Source organism: Apis mellifera, linkage group LG13 (genome assembly GCF_003254395.2).
Source record: "Apis mellifera strain DH4 linkage group LG13, Amel_HAv3.1, whole genome shotgun sequence".
NCBI lineage: Eukaryota > Metazoa > Arthropoda > Insecta > Hymenoptera > Apidae > Apis > Apis mellifera.
Genome location: NC_037650.1, coordinates 10,634,454 through 10,650,622, shown reverse-complemented (window position 1 = coordinate 10,650,622; position 16,169 = coordinate 10,634,454). Strand labels below are relative to the sequence as shown.

The following is a 16,169-nucleotide window of genomic DNA, read 5'->3' as shown; positions in this document are numbered from 1 at the left end:
CGAATTTTTTTAATGACCATTATTAAAAATTAAATTTAAAAATCTTGAATAATTATCTTATAAATTTCACATATATAAAAATTATTATAAATTATTTAACAATGCTTTTAGCAAAGAATTTTTAACAATTTTTTATTTTTAATAAATGAAACGAAAAATGTATTAAATTCGATATTAATTTTCTTTATGATAAATGTTGATTATAATAACGAAGAAAACGGAAGAAATTTATTATATATATATAAAATTCTTCTCAACAATAAAATTTAAATACACGTTGAAACTCGAAATCGTCATTTCATCGTGCTTTCGACTAATGAAGAAAATTCAATTCAAGTGATTTACAGTTCAACCAATTCGAATCGCGTTTTCACATTAGTTTGTTTTAAAAACACTCGAAACGTACTGCTAAATTATCGATATTCGATTAAGTCGCGATTCACGGGAAGCTTTGGCCAAAGAATTCAAATTTAATGGCAATCATCCACTTCAAAGAGCATTATAACTATCATATTCGCCGAAAATAGAAAAAAAAAATATAATTTAATTTAATCATTACATTCTTGATAAAGTAATAAACTTTTAATAAGATTACTTCGATTTTTTCCTCTTAAATATAATTTTGATAAAATTTTAATTACACCGTGCTCTTTTTAAATTTTATTATTTAAAAGGTTCGTTATTATATTTCTTAAGGAGAAAAAAAAGAAAAGAAGGAGAGAAAGAGAGAGGTGAATTTTCAAAATTTTTTTTTTGAATATCTTATTCCATCGTATTTCTCGTATTTAATTTCGCCTCTAATTAATTAACGAGTGGAAAATTCCGGACAAATCGCGTAGAAACCGTTCCTGAGGTGAATCGAGGTTGAATTTAATCTCGTTTCCAGTTCAGAGAGAGGCAGATTCAACGAAAAATAAATTATTGTTGGTAAGGTAGAATCGTACGGGCTGTTTTTAAACACGTTATTAATCATCCAAGTGCGGACTCTGCTCTATTAAATGCGAAATTTCCTCTTAATCATTATCTTCATTCCGCGGTTTCGTTTCATCATTCATTTTCAATTAATTGTTTTTCCATTAACAATGTCATTCATTCGTGTCATCGTATAAAAATTTTAATTATCATAATGGAAATTAGTTATTTTCTCTTAGTGTGAATTTTAATTTTTTCCAATAAAAGTTGAAAAGAGTCCAATATCCAATAATTGGAAAAAAATTTTTAAATCTTTTTCTCGTCTTTCTTTCTTTTTTTTTTTTTAGATGTATATATAATTAATAATTGTTCTAATATCAAAGTATTTTTGTTTTTGTAATATTTGAAATATTTTTCACCGCATTGAAATGTTTTTTGTTCAATTTAAAATTATTTTTTTATTCATGATGGATAATTATCATCTACACATTTTGAAATTCCAATTTTTTTAAACAGGTTATTCATGTTTCTTTCATTTTTATATTCAAAATAATCTTGTTTCATTTATTATATCATGTATTTCATGAAAGTTTGTACAACCCTTACAATAAAACCATCCTTCTTATCCTATAATTTTACATTCTTGTTTAAATTATACAATATTTTTTTTTTTTTTTGGTTTCTTTTGCATTTAATTTCAACCATTAATTCTCATAATTTATACATATTATTATTATTATTATTATTATTGAACCTTTCATTAAAATTTCTTATTATCAAAGAAAACAATATTCTTAAAACTTTTGTCAACATTTTTGGTAAATCTTCAAGTGTTTTTTCAATTTTTTCTTTTTTTATCCTTTTAACAATTATTTTTAACTTTTCTCTCTTTTCACCCTTAGAAGATGAAAAAAGAAGATGAAGAAGAAAAAAAAAACGAAAATATAGTTTTAAAATTATATCAACCTATTTATTTATAAATTATAAAATTATTATACACAAGAAACAAATGAAAACAGTTTCTCCAAATTAATTTCTTTCCCTCGACAAATTTTATCCTTTCTGAGAGACCAAAAAGAAAAAAAAAAAAAAGAACAAGTTCCAACAAAAAAACAAAACTTCGAACCGCCTCCTCGATTTCACCCTCCAACGATTCCAAACTCGATCCACACTCTATTCTCCCCATCTTTGCGATTCAGGATCGATTCGAACGATTTATTCATCTTTACAAAAGTCGTCCATTGTTCCCGAAAATCGACGTTCCCCAATCCATCTCTTCGCCATCATCATCATCCCCTGTGTTTCACGAAAATCTAGAAACCTGTTCACAAGGGATGCACAACCCTCGATGCTGGTCTCTTGATATGCTTTCCTCTTCTATATGCTCTCCCTTCCACTCCCCCCCATCATCCCTGTCATCATCCTCTTCTCTCTTTCTCTCCCCCTCTCACTTGCAAACACTCACATCCACACACACACACACACACACTCTCATCAACTCGAATTCTAAATGTTACAATAAAATTCGAATTCGAATTCGAATTGTTCGAAATCTGAATTCGATCAGCGTTCGAACAATTATACAGATCGAGGAGTCAAGAGTCCTGATGCACGCACACAAATTATTATTATTATTATTATTTAAATTTCACTCTCTTATTGCAATTTTTCTTCGAGCGCAATTCGAGGATCGTGCGTTGCGACAGGGATGGAACAGGGAGGGAGTGAGTTGATTGGTCCCTTGGCGGTATTCAGGGTGTGCATCGTGCGATCTACAAATTCACGAATCCTATCCTTCGGGGATGAATTTATTTTCCTTTTCTTTCTCTTTCTCTTTCTGTTATCTCTCTTTCTTTTCACGTCCACTTTTGTTCAAAGAATCCTTCGTTCGCGAGGTTGATCTTCGAGAAAGAACGAGAAAGGGGTGCTTAAGGGTTCAGGTTCTCTTCCTTCCTTTCTTATTTCTGATTTCTGGTCTTCTCTTTCGTTCCCAAGGTAATCGAATACCTTGCGTTGGGGGATAATAAACGCTTTGAAATTTCGAGAGAGAGAAAAAAAAAAGAAACTTTTCCTTCTCAATTTTTTGGGATGGATGGTTTGTAATTTGGCTCGTCCTCGATTCGTATCTTCTTTCTCCTGGATTCGCCGTTGGTTTCTTCATTTATTTTCCTCGCTTCTTGTTCAATGATCGTGTTTAAAAATGTTTTCGTGTACAATGACAAGTGTGTTCGCCTTAGAAAGTAGAAAAATGATTTTTTTTTTTCCAAGCTTATATACGTAGGATCGATGATTATCGTGTGACGATGTAATAATTATTTCGTTATATTTTAACAAAGCATACCGTGTTGATCGAATAACCATCTTATACTGACTTTATATTAAAAATGTAATAAATAGACGCACGAGGGATGAAAATGGACGAGAAATCCTCCTCTTTCGTACAGAAGAAGATAAACGCGATTTAAAAAATTTGCGCAAATTTTTGATCCCCTAAATAAAACATAATACAAATAGAATGAATTAAAATCTGATAAATTGTATCGTATATGAGGATAATAATAATAATTAAGATGGAAATTTTTGTTGGAAAAGAAAAAAAAATTATCGTCCATTTTCATCCCCTTAATGCCTTTTAATTCGTCCCTTCATTTTCGTTTAGAATCACCCTGTATATTTCGTGTATCATACAATACGACTTGTATTGTCTCTTTTAATTTTTGTCACCATGGATACGTAGCAGTACTTACGAACTGAATGTCGATGAATAATTTGGTTTCGTATATATATATAACTGTCATATAGGCGACCTGTGTACGCGTGTCTGGATGGATGTAACCACTTGTGCAGTAAAACGCGACGAAATGGTCGAGTCTTTCACTGGAGTGCAAGGTTTTTATCGTTTTTCGAACGCGTCTCCGACACATGTCACGCAACATTCTCCGTTCCTAGAGGGATGTAGATGATTCTTCGTCACCAGTGATATCGTCTCGCGTTTATACACGACAGATAACTCATCGTTCTTCCCTCTTATTCTGATCATGGTAAGCACGTTTCTACCGATTTTTTTTTCTTTAAAATTTTTTCCCTACACGATAATAATTTCGATCTGAAAAATTATAGGATATTAAATTAAGTGTTATTGGATTGTAAAGAAAAATCATAACGAATTAATAAGTTTGGTTTTTCTTCTAAAAGAAATATTGATTCTGATAAAAAATAATATTATTTTAAAATAGAAAAAGATTATTTTATAAAACTTGTCTGTCAATATTTTAATTTATGTGCTCTTTCAATTTTTGCAACGAAATTCGAGTAATTTGGATATATAATTATATTTCAATTAAAACGTAGATATAATTTTTCTATAATTTTTCAGATAGAATATTTTTGATGGAGAATTTCTTTTCTTTTTTTTTCTTTGGAAAAAATGTTTTATTCTTCTTTTTTTCTTCTTCTTCTCTTCCTATGGATCACTTTTTACAAAATGCCATTGATTAGTAACTGTTCGTTAAGAGTAAATTATTGTCACGTGTATGCATATATTGCTTAGAAAATTGTCTTTCTTTTATTGTTCTGGTGCGATCGTTTCTTGTGTTTGATGAATTGATTTGTCTTTTTTTTTAGGAACAAAATTATATTTTAAAGATTGACTTATTTTATTCAAAGTCGAGTTCAATAAGAAGAAATCATTTTGTAAACAGCGATTCTTATAAGAATTAAGAAATGGATCATTCGAATCAAGTAAGTGTTTTCAAAGTTTCATTGAAAACGAAAAATTGTATCCATTAAACCGAGAAAATCAATAATTAATTAATAACCTTTTAACAATCTAATTATACTTGTTAATATATATATATATATATATCACAGTGAAATTAACAATTTAAAATTAACATTGTATCGTCAGCCACTTGAGCAATATATCTCGATATATCTTTTATTTTAATCTTAAAATTATCAGAAAATGTATTTTTCATTAAATGATTGTCCATCAAGAGTTACAAGTTTAATGAAGAAATTCAGAATTTCTGTTTAAATTGCTTAACAATTTTCTGCAATATTCTTTCCACCCTGCTCAACACTTTCTCTCCAAGATACATAAATTAGACTGATTCTGACAAAGTTCGTATAAATTTAATAAACTTTCCAAAGATTTTATTCAAAAGATACGTTGAGCTTGAAATAATATTGCATAATTAAAAATTCTCCAGGGATAAAAGGGAGACAATACAATTTTGTTATAATATCTAGATTAATTATCAGTTTCTGCAGCCATTCGAGCAGCCATCAGGTTGATACATCTACGAAGCAAAATAAATATATCTATTGTCTCGAAAGAATCATCAATTTAATCAGAAGCAACGATTGGAAAAATCGTTGAAGAAATATACAAGCATGCAAATTAACTTGATGGACGGCACTCGATCGATCGTATTTTATTATTTTTTTCGATCATGAGAAATCTACATTGTGAATTGAATTTTTGAAATATCGATGATATTCGAGAGAGAGAAAAAAAAATCTTGTTTTTTTTTTATCATATATAATGCGATTAAGCGAGTGTTTTTTGAGCATGTTTTATGTTTTCAGTTCAGTTTTATTTGTCAACGTTTCAAATATCCATTTGAATTATAATGTAAATATTCTAAAATCTTCGAGTAACACTTTGTTTTTTTTTTACAATTAAAATTCGTTACGAAAACGGTATAAAGATTATCAATTTATTTTATCCTTACAATCTTTTAACGTCTCATCTTTCAATTCTAATTATTTTTTTTCGAGAGGTGAATATAATGATACTTCCATTTTGAATTTTATAAAATATCCCGCTTTTTTTCTTTCTTTATTTATTTATTTATTTTTCTTTGTTTTATGCACCACAATCGTACAATCTGGAAACGATATCACTGGTTTTTCAGAAAGTATTCGTGACCTCAAAGATAGCGATGCTATATCAATACGACAATTCATAACTTTTACAGTTTCTTAAGAATTAAATGATGAAGGCTGCTTTCTACTTATTTCATTAAAAAAAAGAAATTAATGAAAATAAACGAAAAATAATAATTAAATGTAGAATATTTTCTATATATACAGAAATAAATAGGAAATAAGTATATATATATATATACATACACATACACATATGTAGCTATGACTAGATTTAAATAAATTAACTTTTTAAAATCGAGTCGAAATAAATTAATCGAATTAATCGAAGAACAACGATAATCGAGATAATTTTAAATTCAATTGTTTGGAAAACAACCTGGACTGTCAGAGTATAATAACGAGGCCATTTAAATTAAATAGAGAATTTAATATCTTATCGTACCATCAATATGACCACCAATGTCAATGAAATATCTCTAAAATTTCTAGAAATGTTATCATTTTCAAATCTCAATATCGATTGCTTTCTCTTCCCCAATAATCAATCACATAATGATATAATTAAAAAAATTCAACAATATTTTCTTAATAATAAATTTCAATAAATTTCAAGGACTCAGTCAACTCATTGCCTAAATTTATTTCGAGGGAAGAAATTATTATCGTAAGAAAATGTACAATTTATTTCAGTGTAAAAATGATGTCAATTGTCGTCATCTGAACGCGAATTGATCCCATTGATTCCATAAAAATCTGAATTTTATATATATATGTGTGCATATGTATTTTTTTTTCTCGTAAAGAATATACATTTATACACATCTTGCGAAGAAGAAACGAAGAAGAAAACTCGTTTTCGCAGAAAACAGCCGAAAATATGATGAAACAAAGAGGTACGTAGCAGCCTGGTGTTCTCTGGATCGCGGTTGGATTCGAATATTTACACGTACGTGGACCATATGTGCGTGTGTTAAATTATGAATATATATATACGTGCGCATGCGTACAAGTACCTCGAAGATCCCTCATCCACGAATTTGAAAAAATAACTTTCGAGATTGTGATAAATTTTTCTTTTCTTTTCTTTTTTTTAATTTTTTTTAATTTTAATTAATCCAAGAAACCAAATCGTACAATGAATGCTTTCTTTTTCGATATATTTTTAACATCTTTGTTTAAATAAATCTTTTGTTAATCATTTACTAAAAAGAAAAATTTATTTTTTCGTCTCAATATAACTCAATGACACGAAAAATTGTAAATAAATTTTCTTCCACGTTTAATACGTGTAAGCTGTAATAAAAATCGATACGATTTGTCGTTCGAAAAGCTCTTGCATTTGTTTCAAACAACTTGTTTTATGCTTGCTACTTTATTTCCAGACTTAACGTTAAACGAGTATCGCTGAATTAATTTTCTTTTAACTTGGGAATGGTTTCGAGTTTTGAAAATTCTCGTATTTTAATTAACAATCTTGTTGTTACACAAGATGTAATAATAAATATCCAAGTTTAATAATAGCTCCGTGTAATTTTTAATCGAGAATTCACTTTCTTTTATTTATTCTCGATATTTATCTCCGGTTCTGTAAACGGATTCACTCTTGAAAGATAAAAAGTTCGAAATAAGATAAAAAGAAACGCAAGTTTCCCCTCTCTCATCAATATTTAAGGCGGCAATTTCGAGAAATTAAGGACTGGCTTTTGTTCAACCTTTTGCTCCCCTGCGAGAAATTGAATCTTTGAAAAGGGAGGAGGAATCTTCTGGGCACGACGTCGATACCTGACAAAAATTCCTACCAGCGTTCCGTGAATGCAAATATTTAAGCTCCTCGAGACTCCGCCAGTCTCATTACGCGACTCGTGCAGCATTTACCAGATACTTTCAGGAATTTTTGGCAGCCAGTGCTCCCCAGTTCGCAAGATATTCGACTTGGATCGAACGCGAGGCCTTTTCATCCATAGCCATTTCTAACTTGATAGCCAATGAATATTCCTCGTCGCTTCTAACTAGTTCAAACAAATCCCGTTTCGTCTACACTTTTATTTATCTTTGCTTCCTTATTTCCACTCCTTTGCTTCCTTTTCACGCTCGTTTCTCGTTTATCTCTTTCTTTACTTTCCTTTTTTTTTTTTTTTTTTTTTTTTTAGTCGAACCTCTACAACTAGAAAATCTTTGTAACGCAATTTTCCTCATTCTATTTCGCTTCTACTCTCACAAATGTAGTTATTTAACTGGTATTGTTGATTTATCTCTGCAACTCGAATTCAGAGTTCGATCTCTATTATCGTTTCTACCTTTAAAATGATAACTTATTTATTGATTGTATAAATGAAAACGAAAGGAATTTTTCTTTTTTCGAAAAATTCGAGTTATTGAGGTTCGACGATGTATACCTTCGAATTTTACTTCATCGGAAAACGCATTTTGCAAAACAACGCGCCGCTATTCGTGCTAACCGCTGACACGACGTTTAACTGTGTACGGTGAATGATTACGAGCGAATGCTTCGTGTTTAGAGGGGAGGTAGAGAGGCAATGGAGAAGATAAAGACAGGAAACTGGAGAGGAGAGACCGATCGTTTGGAACAAGTGATCGGAGAAAGTGAAAGAGAATATACATTAGCCGAGTGATGCGTCGCGAGAAATCCCTGAATAAGGTTAGGTCGGCGCGAAGGAAACGTCGGATTCTGCGCGTGCGCGTGCGCATGCGCGCCAGCCTCTTTCTCGTCCCTTCTTTCGATTCTTTCGTTCGTTTATTTTCGTGGAATTTTATTCTTTCTTGTTTCTTCTTCGCTAATTTTCTCTCTTCTTTTTTTTTTTTTTTTGCTTCCTGAAAGGTTAACGAGTCGAAGCGGACGTAATTTAATTAAAAGTCTCGAATAATTTCTGATTTTCAAGCGTCACTTGAACTCGACGTTTTGGCATTTCGCGTCTGCGGCTTTTAGACTTTAAAGCGGTTTTCGTTATTGCTTTTAACAGAGTTTGTTCTTGACAGGTCTAGGAGCATTATACAATATCGATTTATACATTGCTCGTATGCAGAAAAAAATATCTTTCAAACGAAAAGAAATCGAAACGAATGCATTTGTTCACACGCAATTAATTTTATCCAATCCACGAAATTGGAAAAATTATTAACCATCAATTCCAATTTTTCTTCATCTCGATCAATCTTCCTTTCTTGATATCTCCATCCTTTGTCAAATTGAAAAAAAAAGAAAGGAAACATTTTATAAATTATTCTCGATACCCGAATTTATCTTCGAATTTATTTATTATATCGTGCTCACAACGCACGAAAGTATCCATTCACTCCTCGCACGAAAGCGAAATAAATTATTTCAAACGAACCTAAATTCACCCTAAATTCAGAATTTAGATTTAGACATGAAATATCACCGCATCTACCCGCCAAACCTTTCGTCCTCCCCGATTCCAATAATTCCTTCCCCGGCCTTCATCCAGCGGCCAAAATTTATTTCCAAACCGGCCTCTCTCTCTCGAGACACGCGTGCAAAAACGAAAGGCGAAAAATATAAGAGAGGGCGTAAATAATTGACGCGCGTGCGCTTGAGAGACCTGGGGGTGAAACAAAATCCGACATTCCAGCTCCGCACCGATCTAATATTCCCTTATAGATCATGCAATCTTGATACCCCCGTCTCGAACTCGTCCCTCCTTCCTTTCCTTCCCTCCTCTCCGTCACTCCGTATCCCCCGCATTCGACTCGATAGGTCGACGTCCCGACGCCCCTTGTCAGTCGAGCGCGCCTTGGCAGTGGAGAGTAGTGTTGGTTCCAGCATTAACCCAAACCTCCGGCTATCTTGGTCCCGTTGGTCCGCAGGTTAGAGTTCCTCCGGTCCTCCTCTGGAACCCACCGTACAAGAAGAACAGGAAAACAAAGACACTATAGACTTTTCCGCCCGGCCGACAATTACTGCTAAATTGGCTTGCGTCTCGGCTAAGACTCTTTCTTTTCTTTTCTTTTGCTCAGACAGCACGATAATTGTTGGGCATATATATACAGCGAGTTGTTTATTATGTAGAAAGGATATTATTCGAGGTGCTGGAAGGATCTGTTCAACAGGATGATTTTAGATCGTATAATTTTGTGAATATTCGATTTTGTCGTTTCGATTCATAGACATTTTCTTGAGTAGATAAGAGTGCGAAATGATTGCGAATGTGTTACGATAATGGCTTCGAGATCCATCAATGGTCCGCCATTTTCAATACAGCGTTGTCCCAGTTCTTTGTATCTGGCTTCCTGCTTTCAGATAAAATCTTATCCCCCGCAAGTTTTTATGTAAAAACACTTGTTCACAATTAACAAAATAAATATATCTAATGAAATAATAATCAAAGATAAATTAGAGAAGAAAAATCAACAAATTTATCGACAAATATTCGTCACAAATTTAACCCAATTAAATTAAATCTATCCATCAAATTATCCTCGCGTTAGAAAGAACAACAAACTCCTTTAATAAAAATAAGATAATTCCATTTCGAATTTTTCAATTTCGAAAAAAGACAGCCTGAGGAAAGTGGGGGGAGCGGGAAGCGTGGAGAACTTACCTGTTTTCGCGGCGAACGAAACGTCCTTGGGATGATTGGTCTTGATGGCGTTCATCCGTCTGTTCTGGGGCCCCTGACCGCCTATGCACCCGATCCCGGGCGTCTGTCCGTGGCCTGGGGCGAGGCCGCCGGGCCCCGCCGCGGGCCCGCCCGGGTGCATGTGCTGCTGGGTGTAGGCCGGCGGCCCCTGGCCGCCCGGAACCACCCCGCCTCCGCCCAACGGCGCGCTCCTCACCCTCGGCTGCTCGACCGGGAGTACGCGGCGCCTCTTCTTGGGCAGCTTGGCTCGCGCCTGCGTGTGACTGTAATACATCGCAAAGTTGCTGACGATCACGGGCACCGGCAGGGCGATGGTCAGTACACCGGCCAGGGCGCAGAGGGCGCCCACGAACATGCCCACGTACGTCTTGGGCACCATGTCCCCGTAACCGACCGTGGTCATCGTTACGAGGGCCCACCACAGGCCGAGCGGTATGCTCTTGAAGTCGTTCTTCGGGTTGTACTGGGTGCGTTCCGCGTAGTAAACCAGGCTTGCGAATATGACGATGCCGAGGACCAGGAAGAAGACGAGAAGGGTCAACTCTTTGGCGGATGCGCGGAACGTTTGGATGAGGATCTTGAGGCCGGACGAGTGGCGGGTGAGCTTGAACAGCCTCATGATACGTATTATGCTCAAGAACTCGAGGATGTCCGCGTTCTCGAGGTGGGACGCGAAGCGTTGGAGGGCCAGGTCGAGGTAGAAGCTCAGCGTGGCCACCATGTCGATCAGGTTCACCGAGCTCTTGATGAACACGCAACGGTTCGGGCTTGCCGTGATACGTATTAGGAACTCGAGGGTGAACCAGGCGTTGCACACGCACTCGATGTAGAAAAAGAAGTCGTGAGCGTTCGTGTGCGTTTTGTCCACCGCCCATGAGCTCCCGTTCCCGGTGTTCACGGAACGGTTCACGATCACCGGCACGCGCATGTCCGGATGCGTCTTCAGGCAGAACGACAGGATGGAGATGCAGATGAACAGGACCGAGACTATGCTGATCACCTGTTTGCCAACATTTTACGCCACTTTTATTAATCGTTTCCCCGTTTTCGATTAAAAAGAAACTGCCGCGTATATATATATATATATATATATATATATATATATATATATATAGGATGTTCCAAAATTAACGCAAGATTTGAATTAAACATAAAAGAGAGTTTTTGATTAAAAAAAGCGCGTGTTCCAAAATTAACGCAAGATTTGAATTAAACATAAAAGAGAGTTTTTGATTAAAAAAAAGCTGCCGCATATATATATATATATATATATATATATATATATATATATAGAGTGTCCCGAAATTAACGTAAGATTTGAATTAAACATAAAAGTTTTTAGTATTCAGATATTTATTTTTTAAGCGAATCGCAAAGTGCATAAGATAGGATTATTTATGGAATAACACATCGGGTTTGCTGGCATATACGCACCCTTTCGTCGAAATTTTTCATAAATCTTTCTGCGTAATTGTGATTCTGAATTTCGTCGATGCAGCGTTTGATTTCCTCTCGTAATGAAACGTATGGTTGTGGGATTGTTGACATGGACCTTTGACTTTAAATAACCCCATAAGAAGAAATCTAACGGTGTTAAATCGCACGATCTAGGGGACCAATTCTGATTACCGAAACGAGAGAGTACACGACCAGGAAATGTCTCGTGCGGTAATTGATCATTTCATTGGCTGTACGACACGTGGTATTGTTTCGTTGAAACTATGTATTGGCCACATCAATATCGTCCAATTTCGGCAGAAAGAACCGTGTTATCGTGTCGCGATATCGAGCACCATTAACGGTTGCTGCTTGACCAGCCTCGTTCTCAAAAAAGTATGGTACGACGATGCCTTTTGCCCAAAATCCGCACCAAACAGTGACATGTTATGGGTGCATTCGTTTTTCGTTAATCATACGTGGGTTCTCCGAACCCCAAACACGCAATTTTGCCGATTAACGAAGCCATCGAGGTGAAAACGTGCTTCATCGCTTAGGATTATTTTGCTGGAAAAACCAGCATCCACTTTTTCATGATTAATAATCCATTCCACGTTGTTGTATATCGTATAACGCTCCATTTTTACTAACCATAAACTCTCGGCTGTCAAACTGTTCTTTTTTCAGGGTTGCCAACAAGTTAATGCAAAAATGGCGGCAAATTCAAATCTTGCGTTAATTTTGGGACACCCTTTATATCGTAATTCCCTTGACTCCTTCTTATCCGAATTATTGTTATCGTTCCTGCGCTTATTGGATCGTGAAAAATATCATTTAGAAGAAAAAGAAACTCGACAAGGGAATCCGAATAGACTGTAAAAAGAAAAGAAATTTCATTGTATTGTCAAATTTCGACGAGTTTAGCCAACTTTTGGAAAAAATAAGAAAAGCTTGGAACAACGTTAAAAGTTACTGCTGTTTAGTGATCGCTGTTGTACTTTATCGATCTTCCTTTGATTTACGAAAAACGATATAGAAATTGTTCGATTTTCTTAAAAAAAGAGGAGAAAAACGAATAAAAATTTTATAATCTCTCTCGAGTCTTTCTATTCATTTTGTTGCGCTTCTTTGTGAAACTTGCAACGTATTGCGATATTAAGGTGTAATCATCGTGTTCCTGGAAACGAATTGAGAAAGGTATTGTAATAATTCCACGTCAAGTTCACGTGGCGGGATAGGATAATGGAACTCGAGACGATAACAGCTGAAAGGAATCGTGTAGGTAAGACCTATGTCGTCCTATGGAATGAAAATAAAATTTCTGGAATGAAAAGAAAAATTCTCAGAACAGATTAATCGCTTCTTGATTTAATTCCACTTTTCGACGATTAAATGTTTTCGACGATTAATTTTTATTTCCAACCACGATACATATTTATCTGAATCTCGTTAATTCCCAAATTTGTATTCCTTCAAACTATCGACAAACGATGGATGATACGTTTATGAAATACGGATGAATTGATGATTCGAATCGAGTCGAACGATGATAATATCTACAATATCTGAACGAATTATTGAATAATAGATATTACTAGTTGGCGAGTCATTAGCGTGATTTATTAACGATGTAATTATTATTAAAATCCAGATGACGTGGTATCAATTATGCACGTTTATAAATGTACGATGATGGTGCCCTTTTGCCTATGCATCTTCCCAAATAAACGATTTGTCGATATACTTTAATTCTCATACTTAATGTAACGATCTTGTATTTAAACATTCGAGAATATAAATATAAATTATCGAAAAAGAAAATTTTATTTTACAATAATAATATATATATATATATTTTTTTTGGTAAATGGACGAATATGTAGATTTTCTATTTCCTCTTCTCTTTCGAGCAACGTATCGGAAATTCTGTGCAACTTTATTATCACGTGCAACTTTTTCATTGAACGTGAACCTATTTACAACGTTAGTTTACGTCGTTTCGCACGTGCGCTACAATTGAAACTTTTCACTTCGATTCACTTCTTTGTCGTTATCAATGGCAAAAAGGGACAAATGAAAAGCTGTCTTTGCGAAAGAAATTTTAAAAACACTTGCACGTGCGTATTGTTACTTTGCTCGAATAACTAATTACCGTTGTAAATTTTATATATATATATATTTATATATTTGAAAAGAGATTGTGTTTGCAAAGAGTTCAACGTAAATATTTTTTTAAATATATTTCTGCTCAGCAAATGAACGATCTTTTGTTTAAGAGTAGAGATTTTTGTACGAAATATTGTTATACAATTTTTACAAGTTTTTTAAAAGTTACGATGTTTTTAAATTATGAATTCAACAAATTCAAAATGTGAAAAACATTAATCTCAACGTGATTTATTTCTGTTAACTTTATTACGATCAAAATGTTTCTTTTTTTTTCTCAGAAAAAAGAATAGAAAAAAAAGAAGATTTAAGATTTCCTATTCTTTGTCAAAATTAAATTTATGCTGTGTATTTTAAATCCTTATATCACGAGAAAATAATTATTCATAATACAAAGATACACCTTTCTCATACTTCCTCCGATAACATCAAAAACTACGTACTAATAATTATACATTAACAATAATACTATATAATCTTTAATATTAATGATCACACGTAATAATTAATATTGAACGTTAACTCTTGAAACGATGAATAAATAAATCACGATTCGTAATTCAAAGTTATCGATTAAGAAATCTTTACTGGAAGACAAATTTTTTTTCCCCCACGAATATGCTAAATACGTAACATTTCATCAAGAGTTGACGTTGAAATATCAACGTAATCGATGCAATCAAAATAAAATATTGATCGAATAAATAGAAACGAGAGGTTAAAATAGTCAAATTCTTCCCCTAAAAAATTATTTCAGAGATATCAAAATCCATTGTTTCTCAAAATTTAAATTCACGTCACACGATCCTCTTCTCCTTCTCCTTTCGAGAGATCGAAACTTTGGCTCGCTCAAGGAGGAATCAATTTTGTGACGAGCAAAGTCCATAAGACGCTCGATATCTGAAAGGATTAAAACTCCACCATGCACAAACTTTACCGCGAACGATTTTAAATCCGATATTAAATTTTCCAATCGAGTCGATCACTTAAATCGGGTGAAAAACTGTTTCAACCTCCCGTCGTCTAAATCCATCTCATCGTCTATATCAACAAATATACACACGGAAAATATAGAAAAAAATATATATATATCGTGATGTATCGTGAAATATATATATATGTATATATACAAACCTTGGCTCCAAGGGAGGAGTACGGTTCATCGAAGAGCGACCACATCTGGGGCTTGAGCTTTTGCCACCACGTGAGGGTGCCCTCGTAATACGCCTCCTCGAAACCGAACTTCCTTGCCAGTTCCTCGTCGGTGGGCTTCTCTGTATCGAGGTCCAACCTGTCGAGGACTGTCAGCGTTTCCTGCGTGTCCCGATGCTAGAAGAGCGGGTCGGGGTGGAAGAGAGGAGGGATGCAACAACGATCGTTATTCGTACCTGCGAAACTCTCTCGTTCTCTCGAGGGTGCTTTTTTTTTTTTTTTTTTTTTTTTTTTCTTTTGTTTGTTCGTGCTTTCCTCGGGACACAGATAAAGCGCGTGCAAAGCGTATATATACACACACATATATATATATATAGCATGAAATACACACACATATATATATGGAAAAATCATTCCAAGTTTTACTTTACGTTATCTCTGCCTGGTTTCGAAACTCGTCATCCTTTTTATTTGGATTTTTATAACGGTGAGGAGAGATGTAAGATGGAGAGGGATAGTAAGTCTAAGAGGGAGATTTATATAAATGTCCATATTATTAAAATCTTAAAATATTTTTAAGCCATCTTTCAATCCCTTCTGGATTCAAAAGACACATCTTTGAATCCACGTTCATATCTCTTTGTAGATGTTGGTTCGATTCGACTCGACGTTATATTGGTAAGGATTTGATCGATGTTTTCAATCCAGATTTGAAACTCGGCACAGTATCCTGTTTGCGTTCCTCGTCAAGCATCATTGGATTCCTCCATTCCTTCTTCTTCAAAAAAGAAAAATTTTCAATTGTTCCTCGTAGTTGCGATTAAAAAGGATATCTCGTTTCTATCACGCTCTTATATTAAAAGAGGCCTCTAATCCCCTCGTTTATAATCGCGTCTCAGCCACCAACAACGTATCATCGTTTCAGGAATGGATGGGGAAGGGGGCGTCGATCCCCCTTGGTCATCCCACGTGGCGCATTCGTTTCAGCTG

The 16,169-nt window shown here is 34.4% G+C and overlaps 1 protein-coding gene across 5 annotated transcripts in view; it reads right to left on the bottom strand.

The window, feature by feature from the left end:
- LOC412934 (potassium voltage-gated channel protein Shaw) overlaps positions 1-16,169 on the bottom strand; it is a 58,490-nt gene that overhangs the window by 7,770 nt on the left and 34,551 nt on the right. The window contains exons 3-5 of one of the 5 annotated variants that reach the window (XM_006565008.3): positions 15,162-15,356; positions 10,386-11,424; positions 7,928-9,684 (exon numbers count right to left, since the gene is read on the bottom strand). In XM_006565008.3, the coding sequence (XP_006565071.1) occupies positions 9,653-9,684; positions 10,386-11,424; positions 15,162-15,356 (1,266 nt within the window). In that variant the 3' untranslated portion in view covers positions 7,928-9,652. Of the gene's footprint in view, positions 1-7,927; positions 9,685-10,385; positions 11,425-15,161; positions 15,357-16,169 lie in introns of those variants that run through there. The other 4 variants (XM_006565009.3, XM_006565007.3, XM_006565006.3 and 1 more) reach the window with 4 other exon arrangements.